The 26,627-nt window shown below is 38.5% G+C and overlaps 1 protein-coding gene across 8 annotated transcripts in view; it reads left to right on the plus strand.

Annotated features, from left to right (window-relative positions):
- KDM6A (lysine demethylase 6A) overlaps positions 1-26,345 on the plus strand; it is a 208,130-nt gene extending 181,785 nt beyond the window's left edge. For all 8 annotated transcript variants that reach the window (XM_045471883.1, XM_045471885.1, XM_045471880.1 and 5 more), the window contains 6 exons: positions 3,164-3,278; positions 6,316-6,503; positions 7,323-7,464; positions 20,696-20,822; positions 23,795-23,965; positions 25,104-26,345. In XM_045471883.1, the coding sequence (XP_045327839.1) occupies positions 3,164-3,278; positions 6,316-6,503; positions 7,323-7,464; positions 20,696-20,822; positions 23,795-23,965; positions 25,104-25,133 (773 nt within the window). In that variant the 3' untranslated portion in view covers positions 25,134-26,345. The remainder of the gene's footprint in view (positions 1-3,163; positions 3,279-6,315; positions 6,504-7,322; positions 7,465-20,695; positions 20,823-23,794; positions 23,966-25,103) is intronic.
- The last annotated feature ends 282 nt before the right edge of the window (positions 26,346-26,627 follow it).

Here is a 26,627-nt window from a genome sequence, read left to right on the forward strand (position 1 = left end):
AGTGTTCTTTGATGCACAGAAGGTTTTAATTTTGATGACGTTCAGCTTAATCCATTTTTTGTTTGGTTCCTTGTGCTTTTGGTGTTCTATGTAAAAAACCACGGCTGAACCCAAGGTCGTAAAGTTTTAACCCCTGTTTTTTTTCTTAGATTTTTATAATTCCAGCTCTTATATTTAGATGTTTGATCCATATGAAGTTAATTTGTGTATATGGTATGAACTCTAAGGGTCCAAATTACACAGCTATCCCGTTGTTCCAGCACATTTGTTGGAAAGACTATTCTTTCCTCTGTAGAATGGTCTTATTAAGACCCTTGTTGAGAATCAGTTGACCACATATGTATGCATTTCTTTCTGGAATCTTGATGCTCTTCCGTTGATTCCTATCTCTGTCTTTATGCCAATATCACACTGATTTGATTATTGTAGCTTTGAGGTATGTTTCAAAATCGGAAAGTGTGCATCTTCCAACTTAGGCGGTTAGCTTTAGTGTAGATCTTTATCTCTTCATCATAGGGCTATGAATTACTGTGTAGTGTTGTTTCAACTCAGCCTGAAAATTGAGCCTCTATCATTTTCTTCTATGGTAGATTGGCTAGTGACAAACTCCTTCTGCTTGTATTTATCTGAGAATGTCTTGGTTTCTCCTTCATTTTTGAGGAATAGTTTTGTCAGATACGAAATTCCTGGTTCATGTTTTTTCTTTCTTTCAGCAGTTTAAATGTGTTACCTCGTTGCTTTCTGGCCTCCATGGTTTCTGATACGAAATCAGCTGTTAATTTTATTGATAATCCCATGTATGTGACAAACCACTTCTTTTTTCCTGCTTTCAAAATTCTCTTTGGGTTTCTGTAGTTTGACTGTAATGTGTCTTTGTGTGGATCTCTTTTGAGTTTTTTCTACTTCGGGGTTTCTTTAGCGTCTTTGATGTATAGTTGCATGTCTTCTGTCAAATTTGGGATGTTTTTGACCATTTTTTATATATTCTTACTGTCCTTTTCTTCTGGGACTCCCACAGTGCATATGTTAGTGTATTTGATGGTCTCTTAGGCTCCGTTAATTTTTCTTCATTCTATTTTCTTTCTTCTCAAAATGGTTGGCTTCATTTGATCTTTCCACAGGTTTGCTGATTCTTTATTTAACCTGCTCAAATGTGCTGTTTAAAACCCACTAGTGAATTTTTAATTTTGGTTGTACTTTGTAGCTTCAAAATTTTATCGTAATTTCTGTCTCCTTATTAATAACCTCAATTTGTTAAGTAAGACATTATTCTCCTTGTTTCCTGTGGTTCTTGTTCATGGTTTCTTAGAGCTCTTTAAGTGTATTTAAGACAGTTGATTTAAAGTGTTTGGCTAGTAAATCCAGTGTCCATGCTTTTTCAGGAATAAATTTGTTAATTTCTTCTTCTTTTTTCCCCCCTGTGACTGGGCCATACTTTTCTTGTTTATTTGCAAACCTTATAATTTTTTGTTGAAAACTGACTTTGAGAATTTACCCCCCCCCCCAAAAAAAGACTCTGTTCTCTGTTGGATGTGGTCCCCGAAGTCTCTCTCCCTTTGGCATAGCACTGTGCTGATATTTTGACATACCGAATATTATCGTGCGGCAATTACATCCAGGGTTTCTTGCTTGTTGTGGGCTACAGTTTGTTCAGTGACTTTTCCACAGTATTTTCACAAAGACTATATTCCTTGGTGTGCTTGGATACTGAAGTCTCTTTTCCATTATCTCAGCAGTTAACCAGTGACCTGAGAGAGATTTCCTTCAATGCTTTATGCACAAAAGGAAAGAAGAATGGAAAACCTGGACAGGAAGGAAAGAAAAAAATAATTCTCCAGGTCTTTGCAGATCGCCTCTGTGTTCAATCATTCCTTCTACACTTAGCATGCTGCTTACAATTGTACTTGTAGCCTTTACCTCCTTGCTTGCACTGAGCCTAAAGATTAGCAAGAAGTTAAAGTTTATTGTCTTAGGTGTTTGTTTGTTTGTTTTCCTGAACATGCTCCCTGCTCTGGGTGTGCGTGTCGCTTTCTAAATTCTCCAGTATTCACAGGAACTTCAAAGTCCTTATTCCCCCCGCAAATCTCACTCTCTAGCCTTTCTTTTAGGCCTTTGGTATGTCTGTTGTTTGCCCCAGCTGTTGGTTTCTTTGGGGTGTTTTTTGTTTTTTTGTTTTTTTGCCCCTGGTAGCATCAGCTTGTTCATAGGTCTTTCAGTGTTTTGGGGAGAACCTTCACTGAACCACTTGCCCTGATAGAGTGAAGCTCCTTGTGTCAGTCTTTTTGGGAAACTCCAGTCAGGTCAAAACAGAAAAACTAATTCTTTGGGAGCAGGATCCACTCTGCTCCCTCCAGAACCAGGAACACTCACACAGTTAACACAAGACCACCATTTTTAAGTCCACTGACACACTAGTGATGTGGGTGGGAATAAGGTAAGTTAAAGTGACATCTCCTACTGGGTTTTAAGTTCTCTTTCTTCTGGTCATCCATCCATTCACTTGGTTGCTGTAAACCTTGGAGTATCACCCAGAGTTCTGGTAAGTTTGCTTCTGGCAGTTTTTACTAGGTTGTTTTGTTTTGTTTTGTTTTGTTTTACGTGTTTCTGGAAAGTTCCCCAGAGTTACCTGTTCCATTATTTTTGTTGATGGTACTCCCACAGCTATATTTGAAAACCATATTTCTTGCCTCTTTTACTGATGTCCAAATACTACTCATGAGAAATGGGGACTAGTTCACAAAGAAGTGGTAACGATATCAATAATAGCTACTGCTACTTACCATGTATTCGGTGCTGTTCGAAGCGGTCATTCTTTCACTGATCCTCAAAACAACAGAATGATTTATTGGAATTGTTATTATCTAATCTTAAATGTAAGGAAACTGAGAAAGGTTTAGCAACTTGCCCAGGTTCATAAGCTTAGGAGCCTGGCTCTAGCGCTTTTAATAATGATTTAGGCTGCCCTCTGCAGAAGCTCTTACTAAATAAGTTAGGAGTTGACCAAACTCTGCTCTAAAACTAGACTTGACACAAAAATAATGACAGACACCTGAAGACCACTAGAACGTTCTTTGCTGAACATTTCTGAGGTCTCATTTCTAAAGACCTATTTTTCTATAGAATTTATAGTATGCTAATTACTGTTTTTCTTTTCACATTTCAGGCCACCAAGAAAATAACAACTTCTGTTCAGTTAACATAAATATTGGTCCAGGTGACTGTGAATGGTTTGTTGTCCCAGAAGGTTACTGGGGTGTTTTGAATGACTTCTGTGAAAAGTAGGTTTCCAAACTAAATTTTCTTTAAACATAATTATTTAAAAACAGTAATTGTAAAGGACGACTTACTGGATATCCTAATGTATGTAACCAGCTTACCGTTCGGCAAAAAATTCATTTAAATTGATTTGATTCCAAACCTATTATTTTGTATTACTGAGAATACTTTAAGAAAGATGCTCTGAAAGCACTCCATGCAATAGTAACAGTCTTGAATTTAGAGGATAGGAAGGTTGAGTTGTTTATTAGGTTAATTAAACAATTGATGCGTAAATACAGGCTCATGTGAGAGGTCTGTATTTCAAGAGAAATTATTTTACTATAAGTGGTTTTAGAAGTAGAAGGAATTCTGTGATTGAGCACCTTTGTTATAGGTTATTAATTAACTCAAGCTTGAACATCCTACTCTTTGCCCTATCACTATGATGTCAGTTCTTTTTAAAACTGTATTGGCAACTTTTCCTATAGAAGAATTTTATAAAATGTAATCAGCTGCATCAGATTTTGTTTTCTATAATTGAAGGAACTCACATAGTGGAAGTATTCCTTTCCTTAAGCTCCTAGAAATAGCCTTCCTTTATTTATCTTGTGTTAAAGGGTACCTTGGAATTATTCTCATTGGTTTAAACTTGATTATTTGTCTAAATGGAAACTTACTCTCTCCTTTGTTTTTTTTGGGTTTTTTTTTGTTTTTTTTTAAAGTACTCCATTGTGTAAGCACCTGATATTTTCAGTTAGTAATAACATTGAAAAATTATTATGGTTAAAAGCATAAATTATATATACATTTGGTCTTATTCTCCCCACCCCAAGAAGATAATGGGGGAACCACCCAAAACATTTACATTATGAGAGACTTTGAAAACTAATTACACACATACTCCACATACTAACTTGTAATTTTTTTATTTTGGGTTACAGGATCTTTGCCGTAAATGTCTTGATTTAGTAAGAAGTGTAAATATAGTTACCCAGAACCCCCATTAGTCCCAAATGTCCTTATATACAAGCAAAAGATAACTACCCTTCACTGTTTCTGCTATTTAACATACAGATTTCCTTTCTGATAAGAAATCCAAAGATGTGAAATTTTAAAGTTTCAGATGCTCTGATGAAATTACCTGATCTACTTTAATCTGTGCTTACTTTTATGGACCAGCAATCTGGTAGTAGCAGAGAAAGAGCAGTGCTGTGTAGGAAATAAATCTCCATCGCGCTCTAGAAAGATTTGTATTTCTTAAACTGTGAGATAGTGGTATATTATTACAGCTACAGTGCACTGATCCTTATTCATTATTTCTGAGTAGGGATTTACAATCTTTAGGATTTAGAATTTGGGTTTTTTTTTTTTCCCCCTTCTCTAAATGGGGAGGTAACCTGGGAACAAAGATAATTGGAAGAGACAGATCATGTCTAAAAAGTGTGAACTTGGGGATAATGAAAATATCAAGGTATGATGGGCTAGGTAAATTTAAGCTGCAGAAACAGCACTTGCTACTTCAGCATTTCAGTGTAATTTTGTTTCACAGAAGGATTGTTGCTTTTGATACTGATATTGACCATGTCTGTAGCTTGTGTTATGACGTTAAACAATATCTGTCTTGAAATAACCATTCACTTGAATATATGATAAAAAGGATGCTTTTTTGAGTAACTTTAATTTTTTGTTTTTTGGGGGCGTTTTTTTTGCTTGCTTTTGGATAGAACGTTTTCTCCAATTTTATGATGGCAACACATGGGTGAAGTGGGAACAGGATTTGTGTTTGTAATCATATTTTGCTTCATAGGCAAGTTTTTCTGGACTGTATATGTACTTAGCCTTATCACAGACAGTAAGCCAATCCATATCCCTTGCAGTTAGGCTACCATTGGCAGTCTGTTCTAGACTTTGAAGAGCAGCCTTGCATTTTTTTCAAGGAAAAAAATAAGGCAGACATTCCATCTACATCAGAGGTTGGTGAGATTTTTCCACAGAGAGCCAGATAATAAATATTTTAGGCTTTACAGGCTATATGGTCTCTGTCACAACTGTGTCACTGCAGTAAGTAGACAATCACACATAATAATACGCCAGTGAATGGGCATGGCTGTGTTCTAATAAAATTTATATTTACAAAAATAGGCAGGCTGGATTTGGCCCACGGGCCCTGGTTTGCCAGCCCTTGATCTAGACAAAAAATTAAATTTAAACCAGTGAGAATAATTTCAAAGTACACTTTATCCTTCGGCGCAGGACATAGAAATACGGTGAAGACTGTTTCTTAGATCTTAAGGAAAGGAACATTTCCATTCTGCAACTTTTTCCTTCCCCCAAATATAGCCAATTTAATTTTATAAAATTCTTCTGTAGGAAAAGTTTGCTATATAGTTTAAAAAATACTTCACATTGTATCTTGACAAGGTAGAAAAAGAAGCCAGATTTTTAAGTCAAAGCTCGCTGCTAGGGTCCGTAGAGTGTTTCCAAAGTGTATTGGTGGTGGTGGCAGTGATGATGGTTATTTGTGCATGTGTGTGATTGTTCATTTTTTTTTGCCGTTGGTTTCAGCTGCCTAGTTTTAGGTAAGCAGTCTTCAGAACAGTAGAGGCTGACACCCTGTCCCCCTTTCCTATTTAGGATTCAAAACAGCAGTAGAGACCGTTCTGTTTTCCACCTTCCCTCCGAAATGGAAGTTCCTAATGCTTACATGTACCTTCCCTTTACGTTTTAGAGATTTCTTGGTACTCCAGGAAGAAGGGTTCAGTCAGATAGCTTTTAGTGAAAGGAAAGGTTCATGTATGTGTTACTTAAAAGTTTTGGATTTCATTTGGATCTTGGAAAAATCAGCTTGAGGTCGTAGTACTGATCGTTGGAGAAGTTGTCAGTACTTAACTGTAATTTCACTCACTTTTCATAGAGTAGTTCTTCTTCCATGGGCAATTATGTTTCAGTGCAATGCCAAAAGAGCATATTTTAATAACTTTTGACCTTGTTTTCCAGTCTTATTAAGTAGTTTATTAAAGTGTTTGATCCATTCGCATTATTTTTTTCTTATTTCAGAAATAATTTGAATTTCCTAATGGGTTCTTGGTGGCCTAACCTTGAAGATCTTTATGAAGCAAATGTTCCAGTGTATAGGTTTATTCAGCGACCTGGAGATTTGGTCTGGATAAATGCAGGCACTGTTCATTGGGTTCAGGCTATTGGCTGGTGCAACAACATTGCTTGGAATGTTGGTCCACTTACAGGTATTTTAAAGAATATGCTAAAAAAAAAACACAAAACAGTTTAATTTATAAAAGATTGTATCTGATAGGTTTATTTATTTTTTTTCTTGGAATATAACTCACTAGAAATTGGAGGAAAAGTTGTATCTCCTTGAGTAGAATTTTTATTTGTAGTACAAGAAATTGAATTCAAGTTAGTAGGTAGAAATCCAAGACCATAGATCTCAGCAAATAATAAATTTATGTCTTTATATACAAGGAAGATATACTTTTCATAATTTTTAGAGTGCTTGATTTTGTTTCATAAAGGAAACCCTTTATGGGAGAAGGCAAAGTAGAGTGGTTATTCATTCTTTGAAATGTTTCTTTTATGTGGTTATATCATATGAATAGCCCTATTATGTCAAAATCTGTTTGAATTATGCCTGCCTTCAGGCAGTAGATACTTCAGATTGAGAATATGGCCTTTGGAGCTAGAACAACCTGGATTAGGACCAGGACCTGGCTCTTGCAACTTTGGGCAAGTTATATAACCTCTCTGGGCCTCAATTTCTTCATCTGTATAATGGGAATAATAAAATTAATAAGGTGATAAAGATTAAATGAGATAATGTATAAAAATAGCTCAGCACAATGCCTGGCACATAGTTACAGTAAGCACTCTTTGTGTGTTCCCTACTATTGTTATGACCATAATTATCAAAGAAACATAAAAATTATTTTTGTAATGTTTTGAGGTTTTCAGAATTGGTATTGATGATATCATCTGAGGAGGTGATAATGGTAACTTCATATCTTTTGGTACTTTGGGTTGCTTTATAACTGTTTTTTTTTTCCTAGCCTGCCAGTATAAATTGGCAGTGGAACGGTACGAATGGAACAAATTGCAAAGTGTGAAGTCAATAGTACCCATGGTTCATCTTTCCTGGAATATGGCACGAAATATCAAGGTCTCAGATCCAAAGCTTTTTGAAATGATTAAGTAAGTGCTTTCTAAAACTGCTGTAGTCCCTCTCTTTTTGGGGAGTGTTAACTATTCAGTACTTCCCCCCCCCCCCCCCCCCGCCCCATCGAAATCTGTTGACATCACAACAAAATGGTCCAGAAGTCTAGTAAAATGTAATATGAGAATCCACACAGTAAAAGTTTTCTTCCCTTCCAAATAGTCAGGACACTATGGTGCGAAGAGGAATGAAGGCACACGGATGGTTCTAAACCTGTAGATTCACAGACCAGTGCTTCCCCACTACCCTGTGAACCACCTGGTTCCTAGGAGAACTTGAGTTTTAATATCGAAAGACTGCCCTTAGTATCACAGGGAGAGAATGGCATCCCAAAATAATTTGCTGGTACAGAAAAATTAGCATTTAATAGAGGGATTTAACTAAAACAACAAGTTTTTAATTGTTTTAATGAAATCATCCGTCTTTAATTGTCCCTTTTCTTAGCTGCTTTAAACAGCTAATGCAAGTTGTTTGAATATGTGTATCCTAGTAAGCTTCTCATTTATTGTCAGTTTCTGTCCTAGCTATTTTGCAGATATTTTCAGAAGTATTATTTTCAAACAGTGCTATATAGCAGTGTCTCCCTAAACTGTATTTTCTACCACTGCTGACCCTACCCTGGAAAGGTGGGGGATTCTGGTCAAAGAAATACAGAAAAAGATGGATTAGATAAAGTTTTACAAGTCCTTTTTTCTTTTATTAGTTTTTGTAAACTGTTGTAGAGACTGTAAGTGCTGGTGTGTTTTGTGAATGGGGAAGGAAGAGGGTTCTATAATGTATTGTATTTCCCAAACTTATTTGTTTGACCAGTATCTTTTAAGGGATTGATCTCAAAAACTCACTTTGGAATACACTGCTTTATACTCACTGATATAAAATAAGTTTTCGTCTTTGTTAAAGTAGTACTTACATTAAATATTTCTCCTGCAGCTATATTAATTTGGTCACCATATGTTGTTTTCAAAATACTGTCATTTAAAAGTAATCCTGCCTTAATAAAATGCTTTCAAACCTAAGTCCAAAATTTCATTCACACAGAAATAGTGTGGCCAAGGTAACACGCCTCTGGATTATCTTACGATACGGTCCTTTATCACTTGGAGTATTTTATTTAGCCCTGGGCAGAAGTAGTAGGAGAGACACGAGGTAATGAAACCCAAATCGTAGCAAGTGATGTACAAATCCTTTTAAAAAGTTGGATCTTGGGGACCGTACTCTATAAATGTAATTGGTGGTGGGGTGTGAGGACTTGTCTGTCCTTTTATCTCATTATATCTGACAGGAATCAAGGAAAGATCATTGTCCTATCCTGTTCTTCCTCCTTGGCCCACGTTAATTTAAACATCTCTCACTTCTATCATGTCCATCCCTCCGCCCCCATCATCCTTGTCATCCTTCTAAACTCCTTCCAGTTTATCATTATCCCTCTTAACATTGGAAATGTTGAGTATCCACCCTTGTATCATCTTTGTTTTAAAATTGTGTTGTGTTGAAATTGGATACACACCAATTTGGCTGGTTTCCAACTGAAAATTACCCGCGATACTGTTTTTCCTCCTACCTACCTTATTTTTTTTTAACCTGAGTGCACTTACATACTCATTTGACTCTCGTTTTACTCTGCACTACAAAATGTTCAATCATTTGAATCTTGATTGTGTCCCTCGTTATATTAAGAATTCTGCTCCCAGCTTGAGTTGTCATGAGATGTGATTAGCAAGCTCCTTTTGTCATTACACTGATTGTAAATGTTCACCATAAATTCAGACCCCTAAATTTTGCTTCAGAAACGTCCCTCTTAAACCATAGTCGCTCAGCTGTTGCTACAAATGTACTTTTCCCCAGCCAGCATTGTTCGCTTTCTTTCATTTGTACTTTGTTTAATGAATATTTGCTGACTATGTTACAAGGCTCTGGGCTAGGCACAGAGGGTATGTGTGTTTGTCTAACTGTATCAGGTGTAGGTCTTGTCTTGAAGGAAAAATGCATATAAATAAGTAGATTGAAAGAAATACGACGACAGGTCCACTGGATTCTTTTCCAGCTCCACGGACTCAGAAAAGCCAGTGTACTCTGGGAAGCAGATAATTTGTGCGAAGGGTAAAGATTTGGAGGCAGGGAGAGGACAGAGGACGGAGGAGGAACACCTAAAGCCAGTTTAAGACCCAACTCTTGCGCCAGCAGAAAGATGCTTCGGTTCATCTACAAAGGAGTACCTACCACATCTCCTTCAGTCCAGCATAGTCACATTTTCCTCCCATGAGGGGATAAATCCCTTTTCTTCACTTGAGCACCAGGCAAAATAGTTGGCTTATGTGGAGGGCCTTACTGTACTATTAGGATCATACTCGGCATGGAAAACTGCTTGGTCTGTGAGAGGCTCAGAGGAAGTCCTGCTGCCCAGAGGGCCAGCTCATCTTTTCTTCCCCCTGCTCTCATTCTGTTCCCAACACCTACCTCTTTGGCTCCTCCCTCCCCCGACTTCTTCCGGCCTGGATATTTGCATGATCTTAAGCGGATATAGGGCACAACTCTGCTACGTACGTGTTAACAACAGTTGGCGTGCATTCGAGCTTGAGGACAAGTGTGTGGCGAATAGTAGAATAAGCTATAGTTGTAAAAGTTCTTGGTGGATTGTGGATTGTGTGCCAATCGCTAAGTCTCTTCTGTTAGCTTTTGGTGGGTTTTTAACTACTAGGATCTAATTTGGGTTTCCTACAGGTCTTTCTAGCAGTGAAATAAATAGAGGAAGTTTTTGCATGGTAAGAGAGAGGAATGAATCACAGGTAGTTTGGGTTTTCAAGTCTGGATCCTAGATGGTTTTAGTAATAATGCCAGCTAATAAGTGAAGTTTGGTACTTCACTGAGCACTAAGAAGAGTGCTTCCCAGACTGTATCTCAGTTATACCTCTCAGCATCCCATGGTCACCCAGTTGGTTAGAGCCAAGATTTAAGCCCACAGCTGTCTTGCGTAAAAGCCACTTGTATGTATCTGTGGCACGGGACTTCATTTGGGGGCGGTGGCAAGTTCGAGGAGCCGGTAAAATAGTTGCATAGAGCTGTTTAGCGGAAGCTGTAGGAAATGCAGAACTCCAGAGAGCGAAGTTAAAGCTGGCAGACTAGGGAGTCTTCTATCTAGCCGTTTGGTTTTGCCTTGAGAGAAAGAAAAGGGGAGGAGCTGGGGACAGAGCTTAGAGGAATACTTTCATTTAAGAAAAGCGGATAGGTGAATGAACTAAAGGCCAGAGGAGAGCATGGGGAATATATTGTTACGGAAATAGAGGGGGTCTTTTTCCACAGGCTCGTCGTTGCTGTAAAACTGTACCCACATCATTGCTTTGGTCCTCAAGCCTGGTATCGGTTTGTCCTGGCCTGTGAGCTGTACCAGTTCTTAAGGAATGGTTCTCTCTTGGCATTCCTTTCCTCTGCCTGGAGTCGTTTTCTTCATCTCCTGTTTACTCCACCATCCATAGCACTTGGCTTTTTCTACCTTTGATATGCCCCAGTCACTTCTCTTGCTGCGCTCCCCAGTGACCAACTGATCCGAGCATGCAGAGGCACACACACGAGCTCATTCTTTCTTTAAAATCCCCTTTTGTACCTCAGATCCGACCCCCACTTACTTTGTCAGCTCTTGTTCCCACCGATGCCATCCGATGAGTGCTTGAATTTTCCATTTTATTTTTACTACTCTCTTTCATATTTTGAAGCCTCTAATCTGAACCGCAATGTTTACACCTCCCCCCTTTCTTCTCCTTGTTTGAATTCTCTTTTGGTAAACGATCCATTCCGTACACATGGAATGTGTGACTTGTAGGCTGTTTTAAAAGAAAAAAAGTACCTGCTCCATGTAAGAAGTGGATTGGAGCTTAACTTCCTCCCTGAATTATTGTTTTTAGTTCTTAAATACTGTGAATCGACACTGTGACTTTTCTGTTTTAGGTCTTCATAGCTAAGTTGTAATCAAAAAGAATGTAAGCAAAATTTACCTTGTGCCTTCACATCTCCTCACCCGTTGAGCTCTACCCAGTTCTTTTCGTGCCTTCATATTTGTTTGATATTTGTCGTGAACTGAGTTGGTGCTGTGGTATCGTGCTCGGGGAGAAAGGGATTTGATGACTTCTCAGGCCGCTTATAATAAATGGGGAAATAGTCAATACGTTCAAATACGTGATCTTTGCTTGTGAAGATACTGCTTAAAAAAATGAGGGAGCACAGAGCGAGGCACTTCTGAGAGAGGGGTACATTTAGGAAGGGCCCCACAGAAGTAGCAGGACTGCAGCTCCATGGTCCTTTATCCTAAACCCCTTCGGCCAAATGTAGCTCAGTATTCAGAATTCCTTGGGTTTAGAACAGTAATACAAGGCGCATGTGATCTATTTTGTCCTTCGAGTAGGGTCTGTGACGTTATCCTGAAACCAAACACATTAGTATTTCTGTAGTAAATCTTACGGTCACTCTGATGAGCTAAGTGAAAACTATTTTATAGCCTCAGGTCAAGTTTTGAGAGCAAGTGAGTTTACGTAAAATTTATGAAAAATTGGCAGTAGTATAAGAGGTTGAAAGTGTGTTTGCACCAAGGGATTTAATAGTGGGAGAATGGTGCTATCTCCTGTTGTCACCTGCTAATTCCTTGATATCATTTTGAGAATGAATTACCTGTAGTTGCTTAAACCAGTCAGCGTTATTCTTGGTGTTTTTTTTTTTTTTTCTTTGCACTTTCCAAGTTCCAGTTGGGTCCTTTAGAGTCCTCCAATTCCATAAAGTACTTTATCTGAGTAAGTCATGTAGCAATCTCTTTCAATTTCTACATCCTAGCTGTTTAACTAAAATACTCTAATCTTCATACTCTGCTTCACATTCTCCCAAATACCTCCTGCGTTGTTGGCGTGGTCAAAAGACTGTTCATTATCTTGATTACTGCTTTCATTTCACAATGCAGTGAACTTGACTCATAAAGTTAACAGCCTAACTCCTTAGAAAAATGGCAGTAGAGGCTCAGTATGTAACTCTCTCTTTTGATTTCCTTCAACTGTTTAAATGAACATAAACTTCTTTCCACATACCCCATACATCATAAGCAAACTTAGTTTCTCCTTCTTGAGACCAAACTTTTAAATGTCTTTTTGGGTCTGAGCCCTACTTCTTCATTCACATCAGCTGAAGAGTATGGATTTAAACTTTGGTTGCGAAAAATTTCAGGTAGACTTCACGTTGGCATCGGCTGCTAAAATCTTTTGAATGATGATCATATTTGCATATCAGATCAGTTGGCGGCAAGATGAAGCATAAAATGGAGCACAGAAGATTTAGAGGAATAAATGAGAATAGTCGCTGCAGTTCAGACCAGAGGAGAGACCAAGGTTTGAGGGTAAAATAGATGACACTTGGTGACGGACTGGGTGTGGAGGCGGGTGCTCCCGGGGCGTTGCCTTGGGCCGGGCAGCGGGACTTTCGTGCAGTTGATGAAGCTAGGGGTCAAGGAAGAAGAGAGGAACCTAGTTAGGTGTGGGTTGGGATTACCAGCTTGGTGGGCTTTAGACATGCAGAACGTCAGTTCCTCGCATGATGTTTTAGTGGGAGTCTCTGTCAGGTCACCAGATGGCTAGAGGGCTCTACTGCTTAGAGAAGGAGTCTGAGGTACACATTTATGGCTTTCAGCCAGCTGACGGGGACTCCCTCCTAAGGGGTACAAGTTAAATTTTCTGAACCATTAGCTATTTTTAAAGTAGAACAGTGCCCACACAAAGAAATGAGAAAGACTGTAAACCTGAGGCCGTTTACCGATCGTTTCCTTTAATTCATGGATCTGTGACGAGCTTTCCAGTGTGATATCTTGTTCTTCTGTAAAATACATCATATTTGCTTATAACGCATTGCTGCACACCCCCGCTCCCGAACTGGTTTCTGCTTTTTCCTCCAACTTTTTATTTTGTAGTTTTTAAAATCTGCCAAACAAGTTGAAAGAAGAGTACAGTGAATACCTGATCTAACCTCATCTGGAGTCATCAGATAAGTTTTTGCTACATTCACTTAGCAGTCTCTGTATACACACGCATGGCACAGAGTTTTTTAGCTGAGCCATACGAAAAAGTAATTTGCAGACATTATGATATGACCCCAAATGCTTCCATCTGCATCTTTTAAGAATAAGGATATTCTCGTGGAACCACAGTACTGTTCAACATATTTAAGATGTGAAATTCAATAGTAATTAGCTAATAGTCTACAATCGATATTCTCCCAACTACCCAAAAATGTCTTTTTGTAGCTCTTAAATGTCCCCACCCCACCAGCCCCTATGCTGACATTGAATTCAGTATGCAGACATTGTGTCTTCGGTCTCTTTTAAATCTACAAGTCTTTTTATGTGATTTTTTTTTTTTTTTTTTTTTTTTTTTGAGGAGGGCAGACTTTTGTGTTACACAGAGTTCCATGTTGTGAATTTGCTTTCTCATAATTTTATTTGGGTTGTACATTTTTGAGAACTATTGACAGCATTTTTTTAGTAAACCCCTTTCCCACTCCAGTGTAAAACTGTGTCATAGGTGTTCTCCTTGGTGGGTCTTGCATGAATGAGGTTTTACTAAATAGGTACTTTAACACCTAAAGTCGAAGGTGGGGAGATTATTGCTGCTGTTTATCCATCTTCATCAGAATATACAGTTTTTACCCTTTGGTTTTAATTTTAAAACTGGTTGACTGGGAGCTAAGAGAAACGTTCTTTGAAAATTCGTAATTCCCATTTTTCAGATATTTGAGATACATTGCCGTGGCCTGCATCTTCCCCCTGCATAGTGCTAAGGCTCTTTTTAACGTCACTTTCATAAGGCTCGTATATTCATTATGTTTTAGCATTGAAGTATTCCTTTTAACAGGACCCTTGAAAAGGAATCAGATGATAGTGTAGCAAGTGAGCTCTGGAGCCGGTACTGATGAGATTTCCCTGTAGATGAACAGGCTTTCACAGTAGTAGATTCTCTCAGATGCAGTTGAATGGTTTAATCTCAGTAGAGAAGGCCAATTCCAACAAATACAGCTTAAATTGCTGCAATCATGTTAGGCTGTTAGCAGGTTAATGTAATGATAGCGTGTTTCTGACACATTGGAAACTCTGGTTTCGCCACCTCCTACTAGTTAGTTCCCCTGCAACCGCTGTGATGATAAGTAGTTTAGTACATTTTCAGATGTCAAAAACAGAATGCCAGATACCCCGTTTTCCTCTGAAAAGTTCAATATTAGGAAGTCTTAGATTTGGGAGGAGCATATCAGGCAGTGTGCAAAGGAGTAGAAGGCTAATTTTCCCAATATACAGTCTCTTGTCAACCTCCCTGTAATCTGCTAGGTGATTATACCTTCTAAAAATGCGAATAACTTATAAGCCAATACTTGAAAATAAATTTTCTAAAATTTCAATAGTACCAAGTCCATTAAAAACCACCCCCACAAACTTAAGTTCTTGCCATATCATTCTGTCATTCTTTTGACCACTTACAAAGCACTGTTTTTATATTTCTGTTTTCAAACGTACCATTTTATATGCACAATATTAATGCTTTATGTGCTTTCTCTGAGCCTTTTGTGTATATGTGATCATTATATGTTCGTTATTTGTCTTTCCTGTGTAATTTTCCAAAGTCTTAGATTCTGTGCTATTTAATACCTCAGGGAAATATTCCAGGCAGGGCAGCTCTGTGTAGTTGTTTGGAGTCCAACCTGCCTTCAAATCTCAGCTTCTCCATTTATTGGCGGTGGGGGGAATGGGCAAATTACCAAACCCTACTGGTCTTTGTTTCCTTTTCTGAACAATGGGAATAAGAATTTTGTCTTTGTAATATAACGTCCACAAGTATTATGTGGGTCTTAGCACAGAGTAAGCGCCCAGCAAATGGTAGCTGTAGTTACAGTTATTAATATCACTGATAGAAACCCCCGTCACCTTCCGGTTTTCAGGTAATATTCATGGACCCAGTGCAGTGGTTCTCAAATGTGGGTAGTTTTGCCTCCCCCTGCCCCCTTCCTCAGGGAACATGAGGGCAGTGTCCTGATTCGAATGGGATGGGTACTACGGGTATTTTGTGGGTAGAAGCTAGGGATACTGCTAAACATCCTACAGTGCACGGGACAGCCCCTCACAGCAAAGAATTATCCAGCCCAAAATGACAGTAATGCCCAGATTGAGAAATCCTGACCTAATGGGATCTCGACCAAATACTTGTAAATAATCTGTTTTGTGTTCTTTTTGGTATAATTATTGCACTTTTGGTTGGCACTCATTGCACCGTTTTTTCAAATTAAATAACTTCGGTTTATTCATGATACAATCATTTCAACACGGTTTAAGAATTTGACGTGTCAAATTTAAATATCACTAACTGCCAGGCACTAATGTAAGCACTTTATCTAACATATGTAATTGTCACAATAGCACTGTAAGTTAGGTGTCATCTTTTTGCAGGAAGGAAACTGACGCATGGAGGATAAGAAGTATGTGTGGAGCTGGGATTTGAACCCAGGCAGTCTAGCTCTAGAATGTTCTCTTATCTGCTCTGCAGTTTTCTGTCTATGGTCTTACGGTAAACATGTAACTTGTGAAGTTGGTATCATACCAAGGCCTGTTGAAAAATAATGCTACAAGTTTTAGACATTGTTTCCCATCTCACCGCTTAAGAAGTAAGAGGTTTGCACTGGTTCTTACTTGCCTGATCATAAAAATCATCTGAGACTCTTACTAACTAGGTCTCTAGTCTCTGTTCTTAACAAGTAAATTCAGAGCTGTATGGGAAGAACCCTAGGAATCTCTTTCACAGTGGCCTAGATGAATCCTCTGATCAGGCAAGTCCCTAACATCCTAGACTAGATTAGATCGCTTAAAACTAACAGTATTTTTGTTTCCCCCTTTCGTTTGCACATATTATGGATTATTACCCTATCTTCGTGATAGAAACTTCATCACAAGCACAGAGGTTTTGAGTACACGTTACAGCAAACTGTTCAGTATTAGCTCCCTTTTCCCTTTGATTCCCATTTTTAAATGGATAAATGAGGTGTAGTCTAACTCTTTGGTAATCGCCAGTTGGCCTGATAATTGGATAAGAGGGGCTAGCCATGAAGACCAGTCCATTGTGCCTGTAGATCCTGGTGTCCTTGTCCTGGGGCTGGGTCTTCTAAAGCACCATTATGTAAAACATTACGGTTGCTTTGTGAGAACACTGAATAAACAAAATCCAAAAACTCTAAAACTCTGCATCCTCATGGTTAACATTTGCTTTCATGCTTGATTTTCCATCCAAGAGTTTAAAATTCTTAAGATACCCATTTTATCATTGACTGAGACCTTGAGTTTCCGCCATGTGGTTGGTTCAAATGAAACTGTTCGATGTCTTCCTGACATTCAGACACTCACTGTTGTCCTAGAGGAATGTTCCCCTGGAGTGACAGGTGGCAGGTATGTTTCAAAGGCTCACATGTTGGCTCAGTTTGCCTGCGTGGCTCTTTTCAGGAAGATTGGTCAAGGCGAGGCACCTCTTGGTGTACTTTAATTTTGTGCACCACCTACTTCTTAGTGGCTAAGATTGTTACCGTAAAGATTTAGAAAGTGTCACGCCAAGTTAACCCATCCATGTTTCATCTGATATTTGGGAACTTACTTTGGAAACTTGGTCAGGTTGCCCCCAGAATGTCTGAGTAGTTCCCAGTGTCGTCTTAACTTCAACGTTACGTAACGTCACTATGGCTTTGTTCCTTTAATTTCCTGTCCCCAGAAATCCCATCCCAAGATTAAAATCTTGTAAGAACAGTTATTTGTTCCCTAAATAATCCCCATACTAGCTTTGTTCATGGCATTCCCTCTGCCTAGAAGATCCTTTCCTCCCACCTCTCCTTGCTCACATTTAAATTGACAACTTCTTTATGGAAACTGCTGTGATTTCCCATCCCCCCTCAACTGAAGATGAGCTTCTCCTTCCTTCTAGCATTCGTGGCATACTTTTGTCTATTTATCTTTTGCCCAGTGTGTTGATTATGATTATATTGTACGTTATCGTTTGTCCTTACATTTGTCTTGAGTTTTCTTATTCTGGTATTTCAAGTATATTTGTATTTCTAGGCCCTTTGTAACATGGTTCTCTAAAAGTTCATCCCTCTTGTGGGTCCATCTTTGTAGATGGCTTTTTGGGGTGGGTTAGATTCTACTGTGTAACCTCAAATACAACAAGCCCTCACTCAGCCTCTTCCTTGTGGTTTTCTTCCAGGCTAGAGCTGTCTTTAATATCCCCTGCCTTTTTGTGTAGTCTTTCATCCAGACAGCTAAAAACAGGGCTTGGGTCCTGACACCAGACTGATCTTAAAAGTCAAAGAATTCCCTGCTTCTCTAGCCCCTGAAATCATTTCTGACCCTGTTCCTAAAATGCATCTGTTAAAACCAGCATCTTCTGTCTTCTACATTTTTACACTTTTTGCTAGTGATGTATTTCGCTTTTAACAAGTTGCATTCTTCATTGCTGTAAGATAAATTTATTAAAACTCATCAAAAGGGAAGTGAAGAGGAAACCGACAACAGTGATTTTGTTTGATTCTTACTTTTTAGCTCTTCGATGCACTCAAATGTTGTCTTCATATGAAATCAGAGTCTGTGATTAACCAAAGCAGAACAGGTGACTGTTAAGTCTTGAATATTAGATCTTTCTAGGAATCCTTTCCCCAAATGTTTTTATTTTCTATGGATTTTTCCCTACCCTTCAGTTGAATCACATCCTTTCTCTAGGACCTGCTCATTGCTGTGGACTCCAGAAGAGCCTCTGTTTCTCTCAATTCTCCTTCTGTTTCAACTGCTACCTTTTGAAAATGGGAAGAAACAAAAACTTTGAAGGAAAAGACCTAAGGACAAGGGGGGGAAGCCACAATTTGGTGATTCGTTGTCAGATCGCATTAGTTGAATTGACGGTTTTCTAGTCTCCCAAAATAAAAATTCTGGAGCTGTGATTCCAGAAGCAGAATACTCATGGCTTAGTATTTACTCCTAATAACCCTAGCTCTAACCCTTCATTGTTTGCAGGAAAAAATACATACTAATGGCCTTTTTCTGGGTGAAACTACCCGATGAGCCATAAATTATAAACTGTAGTCTACCAAAGTGGTCTGTAGCATTGGAGGTTAAAGTTCATTTGCTGAGTAGAGTGGAGTAGTACTCCACAGAAGCCAGGCTGTGTGTTTGAGAAACAAAAACTTAAATTTGCTGAGCTTTTAAGAATCTCATCTTCAAAAGAGAAGAGGGGGGGAGCAGGCAGGTAGAAAGACAGGAAGAGAGACCAGCAAGAAGAAAGTACAGTGTGAGATAGCGGAGGCTGGAGGTTTTGTTTTTACAAACCATTTCAAAATAAGCTTTATGACATCACACAAATTTTGCTTCTCTGAACCCTAGTTTGCTCATTCGTAAGATGGAGATGTGCCTCTTGCACAGGGTTACGTGGCATACCATGTCTCAAGTCCCTAATACCATGCTTCCTGTTTCTTACGTTTTATTATTTATGTCCTTTATTGTATTATTACTTTTGTTTGTTCTCTCACACAAGAGCGTAGCGGAGTCTGCAAATCTTCTAAAGGTATCGGCAAAGTTTTAGGCGTTACTTTCCTGTGAAAGAGACCTGATTTTGAGGCCCTGCTTGGAAAACTTGTTCAGTAAGCTCAGTGGCATCAGGGGCGAATTGTATGTGACACGGAGAGGTTAAAAAGGGAGGAGCAGGTACTGTTCAAGAGCTGGTGGCACAGTCTAGAATTACATGCCCTCTCTTTTTGCCCTGATCTGACTTTTTACTTGCTACCTCCCCTGACACCTCTTTGCCGCCCCTTCCACACACAGCTGCCCTACCTTTGACCTGCAACCAGAATCTAAAGCGTTACTTGGTTTCTACGTAAGTTAAACACAACAATTGCCGGAGCCACACTAAGAGTGAAATTCTTTGAATGTGAAACTGAAAGGATCTGCCTTACAACTGTAAAGCTGCCGTTGTTGTATATTTGTTAAATAAATTAACACATATTTTTAGTCATCTTTTTTACCTTGGTTTGAATTTACATGGGTTCTGATGAGTAACAATGTTATGACCTTGTAACTTAGGAAATAGAAAGGAAATGTAAATTAAGAGAAATTAAATATGCTATTATGATACTTTAAATTTCACTTAAGTAATCATGTTTATTGAGCACCTACTATATGCCAGGCACTGTCCTAGGCAGTGAATAAAATCGGCAGGAACTTTGCTTTCAAACAGTACTCAGTTGCTAAACCCATTTCCTTTTCTTTAGGGCATTTTCATTGTCTCTGAATTTGAGAGCTGAAAAGTACCTTAGAGATCTTCTAGTCCAGCCTCTTTCAAATGGAGAACCTGAGCCAGTAATTCACAGGAGAGTTAAGAGAATTTAGCAGACAATTCCAAGTAATGACAGCAAACTGTAGGGAAACCAGCACAAATGGAGGATTCACTGTATCATTAGTATCATGAGTGTAGAAAAGTTATAAATTACAAGAAGAGTTCACTCGTGGTAGTGTAAATGAAAGATTCCACTATATTATCCTCAAGTTAAAATCAAGTAATGTCTTTTTTTCTTCTTTAGCACTGTAGAGAAACCAATTTTGTATTGTGTAGTGCCGAAATCTATAAATGGTTTTCTGTGTATAGACTCAGAAGTTTCAGAAGCAGTTACGCAGACGATGCTGTTTACGAGTGTCCAGGTAGTAGTGATAGAAATAATGTGTCTTCCTGCCTTAATAGAATCATAGCAGTTCATATCTGGAATTTATACCCCTTAGGTCAAGGGTGAGGACATTGACTCCCAAAGAGGTTAATTGACTTGCCCAAATAAGAGCCAAAACTAGCAACTTCTATTTAAGCAAGGAGTCAGGGTTGTTTTTGTTTTTTGTTGTTTTGTTTTGTTTTTGTTTTTGTTTTTGTTTTTTATATTAAGGTCACTATATTTTGATATTCAGATATCCATTTTCATCTTTAAATGATCTAATATTGTCATCAGACTTGCTGAGCGTTGGCCTTATTTTTTTTTAATTAAGACACTGAGAAATTGACAAAAGATAAAGTCACAGATATTACAACCTGGTGTCTTGGCATTTCTATATTTCTGGTAGTTCATCTCTTATGCTAAAAACATCCAGTCTTCTGTTGCTGGTCATAAATAATTTTTCCCCCATAATAGGTATTGTCTTCTGAGAACTCTGAAGCAATGTCAGACATTGAGGGAAGCTCTCATTGCTGCAGGAAAAGAGATTATATGGCATGGGCGGACAAAAGAAGAGCCTGCGCATTACTGTAGCATTTGTGAGGTAAGTAACCGTTGTTACCCACAGTTGTTTTGCAAAGCCTCTTACCTCTCTACTTTCGGTTTCTCTCCAGTGACTTTTCTTTAAAATGTACGTATCCCCATATGTCCTGCAGCTTACTGAATTTGACATTGTGTTCAATCTTGTTTTTTTATAAAGCCTCTTACCTCCCTACTTTTTTGGATTCTCTTTAGTTACTTTTATTTGAAATGTGTTTATGCTCTTCTGTCCTGCAGCTTCCTGCAATTGACATTGTGTTCAGGCTTGTTATTTTCTTGTTACTTAGCTATTTCATTAAAATTGAATCTCAGGACATACTGTTTTGGTAACAATGAATTAATTCTAAAAGTAATCTACAGTGTCCTCTGTCTGAGGGATATTTTAACAAATGATGATCATCAAGAAGTTTAGTCTTGAGATTTTAAACTGGGAATAATCCAGATGCATGCAGAAGACAGGAAAGTGGATGTAGCTTGGTACAGCTCCGGGCAGATCACTGTTCGCTCTAGTGTAATTCATAAGACGTTGGTCAATCTCCTGTGGCCAAGGCTGGCAAGAGAAGCAGAAACCGATATTAATGTGGTACCTGTTCCGAAAGAGCTTACATTCTACTCGGAGAAGACCAATTATAAACAACTAATTGTACATGAGCCTGTGGTGAATGTGAGGTTGGTCTTACTGACTTACGATAACACTGAGGGGGAGGGTGACCTAATTTTCCCTCCTGGTATCGGTATAAGAGTTCACAAAAGTATTAAAGTTTGAGTCCATCCTTCAAGGATGAGTGAGTATGACTTCGGTGGGCTAAAAAATGGTGAGAATTAGAGGTAGAGTGAATGTTATTATGAGGCACGACTTGGGAAATGGAATGGCTTATTCAGAAAAGGGTTAAGTCGTCCAGTGTGGCTGGCACACAGGCAATGCAAATTCTACTTAAAAGTCTAGGTGGTAGGAAGCTTTGCTGAGCATCAGCAACGGTGGGTATGTGTTTCAAAGAGAAATGTGATTGGAGAGAATGGAGATAGGAAGCTATGTTACAGGGGTCTTAATTAAGAGTTGTTATCCCAAGGCCTTCCCTAGATTGTAGTGCGAATATTAAAGAAGGAGAGGAATTCAAAAATATTTAGAGAGTAAAATCCACAAGACAACTCATCAAATGGCAGAAGTGAGGGACAGGTTGAAGAATGCTCACAAATTTTCTAGTTCGGATCATTAGGTTCACGTTGTTGTTCATTGATAGTAATGGTAAAACGGTGGGTGAATACTGAGATTTTAGTGAACACACTGTTCAAAGAAGACATGAGGTCATGAGAGTATTCTCATTGAATAAATTCATTGAATTTGATTGTATAAATTCAAGGATTTGCCAAAGCCAAGGATATTAGTGATCCATTTCAGACCTTGAAATTCTGTATTCTGACACTGACGTTTATTTGAAATGGTTGAATCCATCAGCTATTCTGATGTTGTATAACTGGCCAAAGTTAAATCTTTGGGAGATCATGGGCACCCGGGTGGCTCAGTTAAGCATCCGGCTCTTGATTTTGGCTCAGGTCCTGATCTCAGAGTCATGAGTTCGAGCCCCACATCAGGCTGTGCACTGGGCGTGGAGCCTGCTTAAGAGTCTCAATCTTCCCCTCCCTCTACTTCTCTCCCACTCGCTCGCTCATGCTCTCTCTCTTTAAAAAAAAAAAAAAAAAAGTCTTTGGGAGATCAGATAGGTGTGTTATGCCTCAAAAAAAAAAAAGTGTATAAGCTTTTCAGAATTTGAGAATGACTCCTATCCCTAACTGTTCTTATTTTTTTATTTTTTTATTTTCTTTAATTTTTTTTTTTCAACGTTTATTTATTTTTGGGACAGAGAGAGACAGAGCATGAACGGGGGAGGGGCAGAGAGAGAGGGAGACACAGAATCGGAAACAGGCTCCAGGCTCTGGGCCATCAGCCCAGAGCCCGACGCGGGGCTCGAACTCACGGACCGCGAGATCGTGATCTGGCTGAAGTCGGACGCTTAACCGACTGCGCCACCCAGGCGCCCCCCTAACTGTTCTTTCTTATCCCCCCTGAACCTTAGCAATTCATCAGTCTTTCTGTAAAAGGTAGAGGTTGTTATTTCTAAAATCATCCAATACTCATGAGCACACTTTTTGCTTGTACTCCTGTTCCCTCACATGAGGCTTATAACTGAATACTCACCGTCACTGACCTCTTCAGTTTCCTCATCTGTAAAATCAGATTATATTTATTCACCACGTAGGTTTTGAGGTTTGTGTGAGCACTGTGGTATGTTCTGGGGGTACAAAAGTGAGTAAAGCATAGTCTTCATCTGAGGAGCTCAGTCTGTGGGAGAAGACAGTACTCCGTGATGAGTACCGACAAGTAAATGGAAAATAACAATCACTTTCTTCTGGTTGTATGCCAGTGTTTTGGATTCAAAACAAAAATAGGCTGACCTTGATCAGCCTTTGAACTAGGCTTTTGCCAGTGGTTGTAACGAGTGTGTCATTCTCAGAGATCATTCCCCTACATGTGCTGTGCCACCCATGTCTTTGGGTTTGGTACAGAATATACCTGGCTCTCTTAAAGATTCTCAGACATGACCATGTTTGTCTTAGTATCTACTCTTTTTTTTATATTTAATGTTTATTTACTTTTGAGAGAGAAAGAGAGTGCGAGCAGGGGAAGGGCAGAGAGAGAGAGAGAGAGAGACAGAGAATCCAAAGCAGGCTCAGGCTCTGAGCTGTCAGCACAGAGCCCAATGCGGGGCTCCAACCCACGGACCGCGAGATCATGACCTGAGCCGAAGTTGGGTGCTTAACCGACTGAGCCACCCAGGCGCCCCTTAGTACCTACTCTTAACCAGAGATCACTGTCCACAATTCCACGTAAAGCAGAATTCTGTGGTTATACCAAAACAGTACAATAAATAAATACCATGATCTCCACTGAATGCTTTTTCTCTTGCATAAAAATAGGTGGAGGTTTTTGATCTGCTCTTTGTCACTAATGAGAGCAATTCTCGAAAGACCTACATAGTGCATTGCCAAGATTGTGCACGAAAAACCAGCGGAAACCTGGAAAATTTTGTGGTGCTAGAACAGTATAAAATGGAGGACCTGATGCAAGTCTATGACCAATTTACATTAGTAAGTGAAATGAACATGTGAGTACATACTTAGCTGGATAGGGAAGCGGCAGTGTTTGTTCTGCCACCTGAAAAGTAGGAGGTAATGGAATATTTAAATTTTCCTTTCGCTTGTTGGATACTGCATGAGGAAACAGTCATATCATTCCTTCCAAGTATTTATTCCTATGAACTTGGCGTATTTCATTTTCACTTTTCTTCCTGGGTGAGTCCAAGGCTGAATAATGTCACAGTAATGACATTTTAAAATCTTTCTGTGCTTTTAGAACACTGTCATAGCCTTTGTGTCATTCGATTTCAGTTGATAAAATGTGTACATAGGTTATTAGTGTCCACAAAATGAATCCGTAAGTGTGGTCTTAAATAGACTTCGGCTTTTACAGCTAATTATATTTATTTAAAGTTTTGTCGTTACCAGAACTATTAACCTCCCGGGAATATTTGATGGAGCTTAACTTCCTGGTATGTTACATAACCTTATGAAATTCAAGTATACTTACAAGTTTTACACAGTTTTTAATGTTAACCAGCAGATGCTTAGGGGGAAGCTTTTTACTCTAGCGTATCAATAGTTTCATGAATAGAAACACAGATATAATTTATGAATTGTTGACTTCCTCCAGTACTTTTCTCTTACATATGTGATCAGAAACTGAATTACTGAAATGTAGCTCCCGTTTTCACTTACATGGTCTTCAAGATCGCTTGAAGAAGAAGACAATGCTCTGGAATTATGTTCAGCAAAATATATGATCTCGTTGAGATAGGTTCTGAAGCGAGCCACTGATGAAATTATAATCCGTGAAATCATTTTCCACAAGCCTTTTTTGTTTTGTTTGTTTGGAAGCAGTCTAAAATACGGGCATCCTAATAACTTATCCTAAGAGGTTTTGACTGATTGGCGAAGTACAGAAAAAGGTGGGTGCGCTGAGTAGAGCAGTGGTCTTAGACCCTTAGGAAAATTGCCCAGGTGAGAGAAAGGTAAGGGAAGTTATTCCTTGACATTGTGTAGCAGGCCCTTGAACTTTCTTCGGAACCCTTACTTCGCCTACCTTCAGAGGCCGACTGTGCCTGTAGCCTTGAGCTAGGGAACACCGTTAACAGTGCGAATACCAAAGTAACGTCCCTTTTATTTGCAGGCTCCTCCATTACCATCCTCCTCATCTTGATAGTGTTCCATGGACGTTAAATGAGACCTTTTCTGCTATTCAGGAAGTAACTCAGTTCTGCACCACTGGTTTTTGTAGCTATCTCGTAAGGCTGCTGGCTGAAAACTGTGTCTATGCAACCTTCCCAGTGCGGACTGTCACCCAACTGGACAGGGGAGAGCACTGCTCCTACTCCGGGACTCTCCTGAAGCTGATCAGCTGTACTTCAGAGAAAAAAGAATAATAAATTCCATGTTTTGTATATATCTGACAAAACTGGCAAAATCATACAGACTACTGACTTGAAAACGACCTCTTTTATATTTCTCTATTTCTGGGCTGACGAATTGGTTTTCATCTATCTTTTCCCCTTCAGAATTTTCCTTGGAAAAAAAAAAAAAAACAACTAGCCTAGCTGGTCATTTCTTTGTAAGGTAGTTAGCAATTTTAAGTCTTTCTTTGGTCAACTTTTTTTTAATGTGAAAAGTTAGGTAAGGAACTTTTTTACTGCTTTTATGTTTTTTCTGTCTTGTTTTGAAACCATGACGGTTATTACACTTTTGGTTCCTAAATAAAAATGTTTAAAAAATTAACAGCCAAGTCACAAAGATAATGGATTGCACATAGACTAAGGAATAAACTTCAGATTTGTGATTTTTGTTTCTAATCTTGATGTAAATTTACACTATTTATAAATACATATTTATTGCTTGAAAATATTTGTGAATGGAATGCTGTTATTTTTTCCAGATTTACCTGCCATTGAAATTTTAAGGAGTTCTGTAATTTCAAACACTACTCCTATTACATTTTCTATGTGTAAATAAAACTGCTTAGCATTGTACAGAAACTTTTATTAAAATTGTTTAATGTTTAAAGAGTTTTCTATTGTTTGAGTTTTAAAAAGACTTTATGTACAGTGCCCAGTTTTTGTTCATTTTTCAAATCTGATTATATATATTTTATATATACTTCTGTATGTATATATAATATATATAGAAATCTGGATATATATGTATAAAGATTTAGAACTTAAATTTTTCTCGTTTTAAGTTTCACATCTATGGTAGATTTTTGAGGTGTCTACTGTAAAGTATTGCTTACAAAAGTATGATTATTTTTAAAGAAATATATATGGTATGTATCTTCAAGACCCAAAATGTCAGACTGGTTTATTGTGAAGTTGCAAATTACTGCAATGACAGACCAATAAACACTTGTGGCCAAAACATAGTATAATAGTAGAAAACAAATAGTGATTGAACTTCAGATTTTAAAGGGAATGTGACGTGGGCTTGATAAATCTTGCACATCACTAAGCAGAGTTTTATATGGAAAAAAGGTTCAGATAAGGGCTCTATTTTAGAACGCAAATAAATTAAAAGAGACTTATTTTTTAACGTTAGGCAGTTTTAAATTTCATGCTTTCCTGCTTGCATGACGTGATTGGGGTGGTGGGGGGAGAGTCTACAAATCCACATCACTGGTAAAAATATAGCCAGCTATATTACCATC

The sequence above is a fragment of the Leopardus geoffroyi genome, chromosome X (assembly GCF_018350155.1).
Source record: "Leopardus geoffroyi isolate Oge1 chromosome X, O.geoffroyi_Oge1_pat1.0, whole genome shotgun sequence".
Taxonomy (NCBI): domain Eukaryota; kingdom Metazoa; phylum Chordata; class Mammalia; order Carnivora; family Felidae; genus Leopardus; species Leopardus geoffroyi.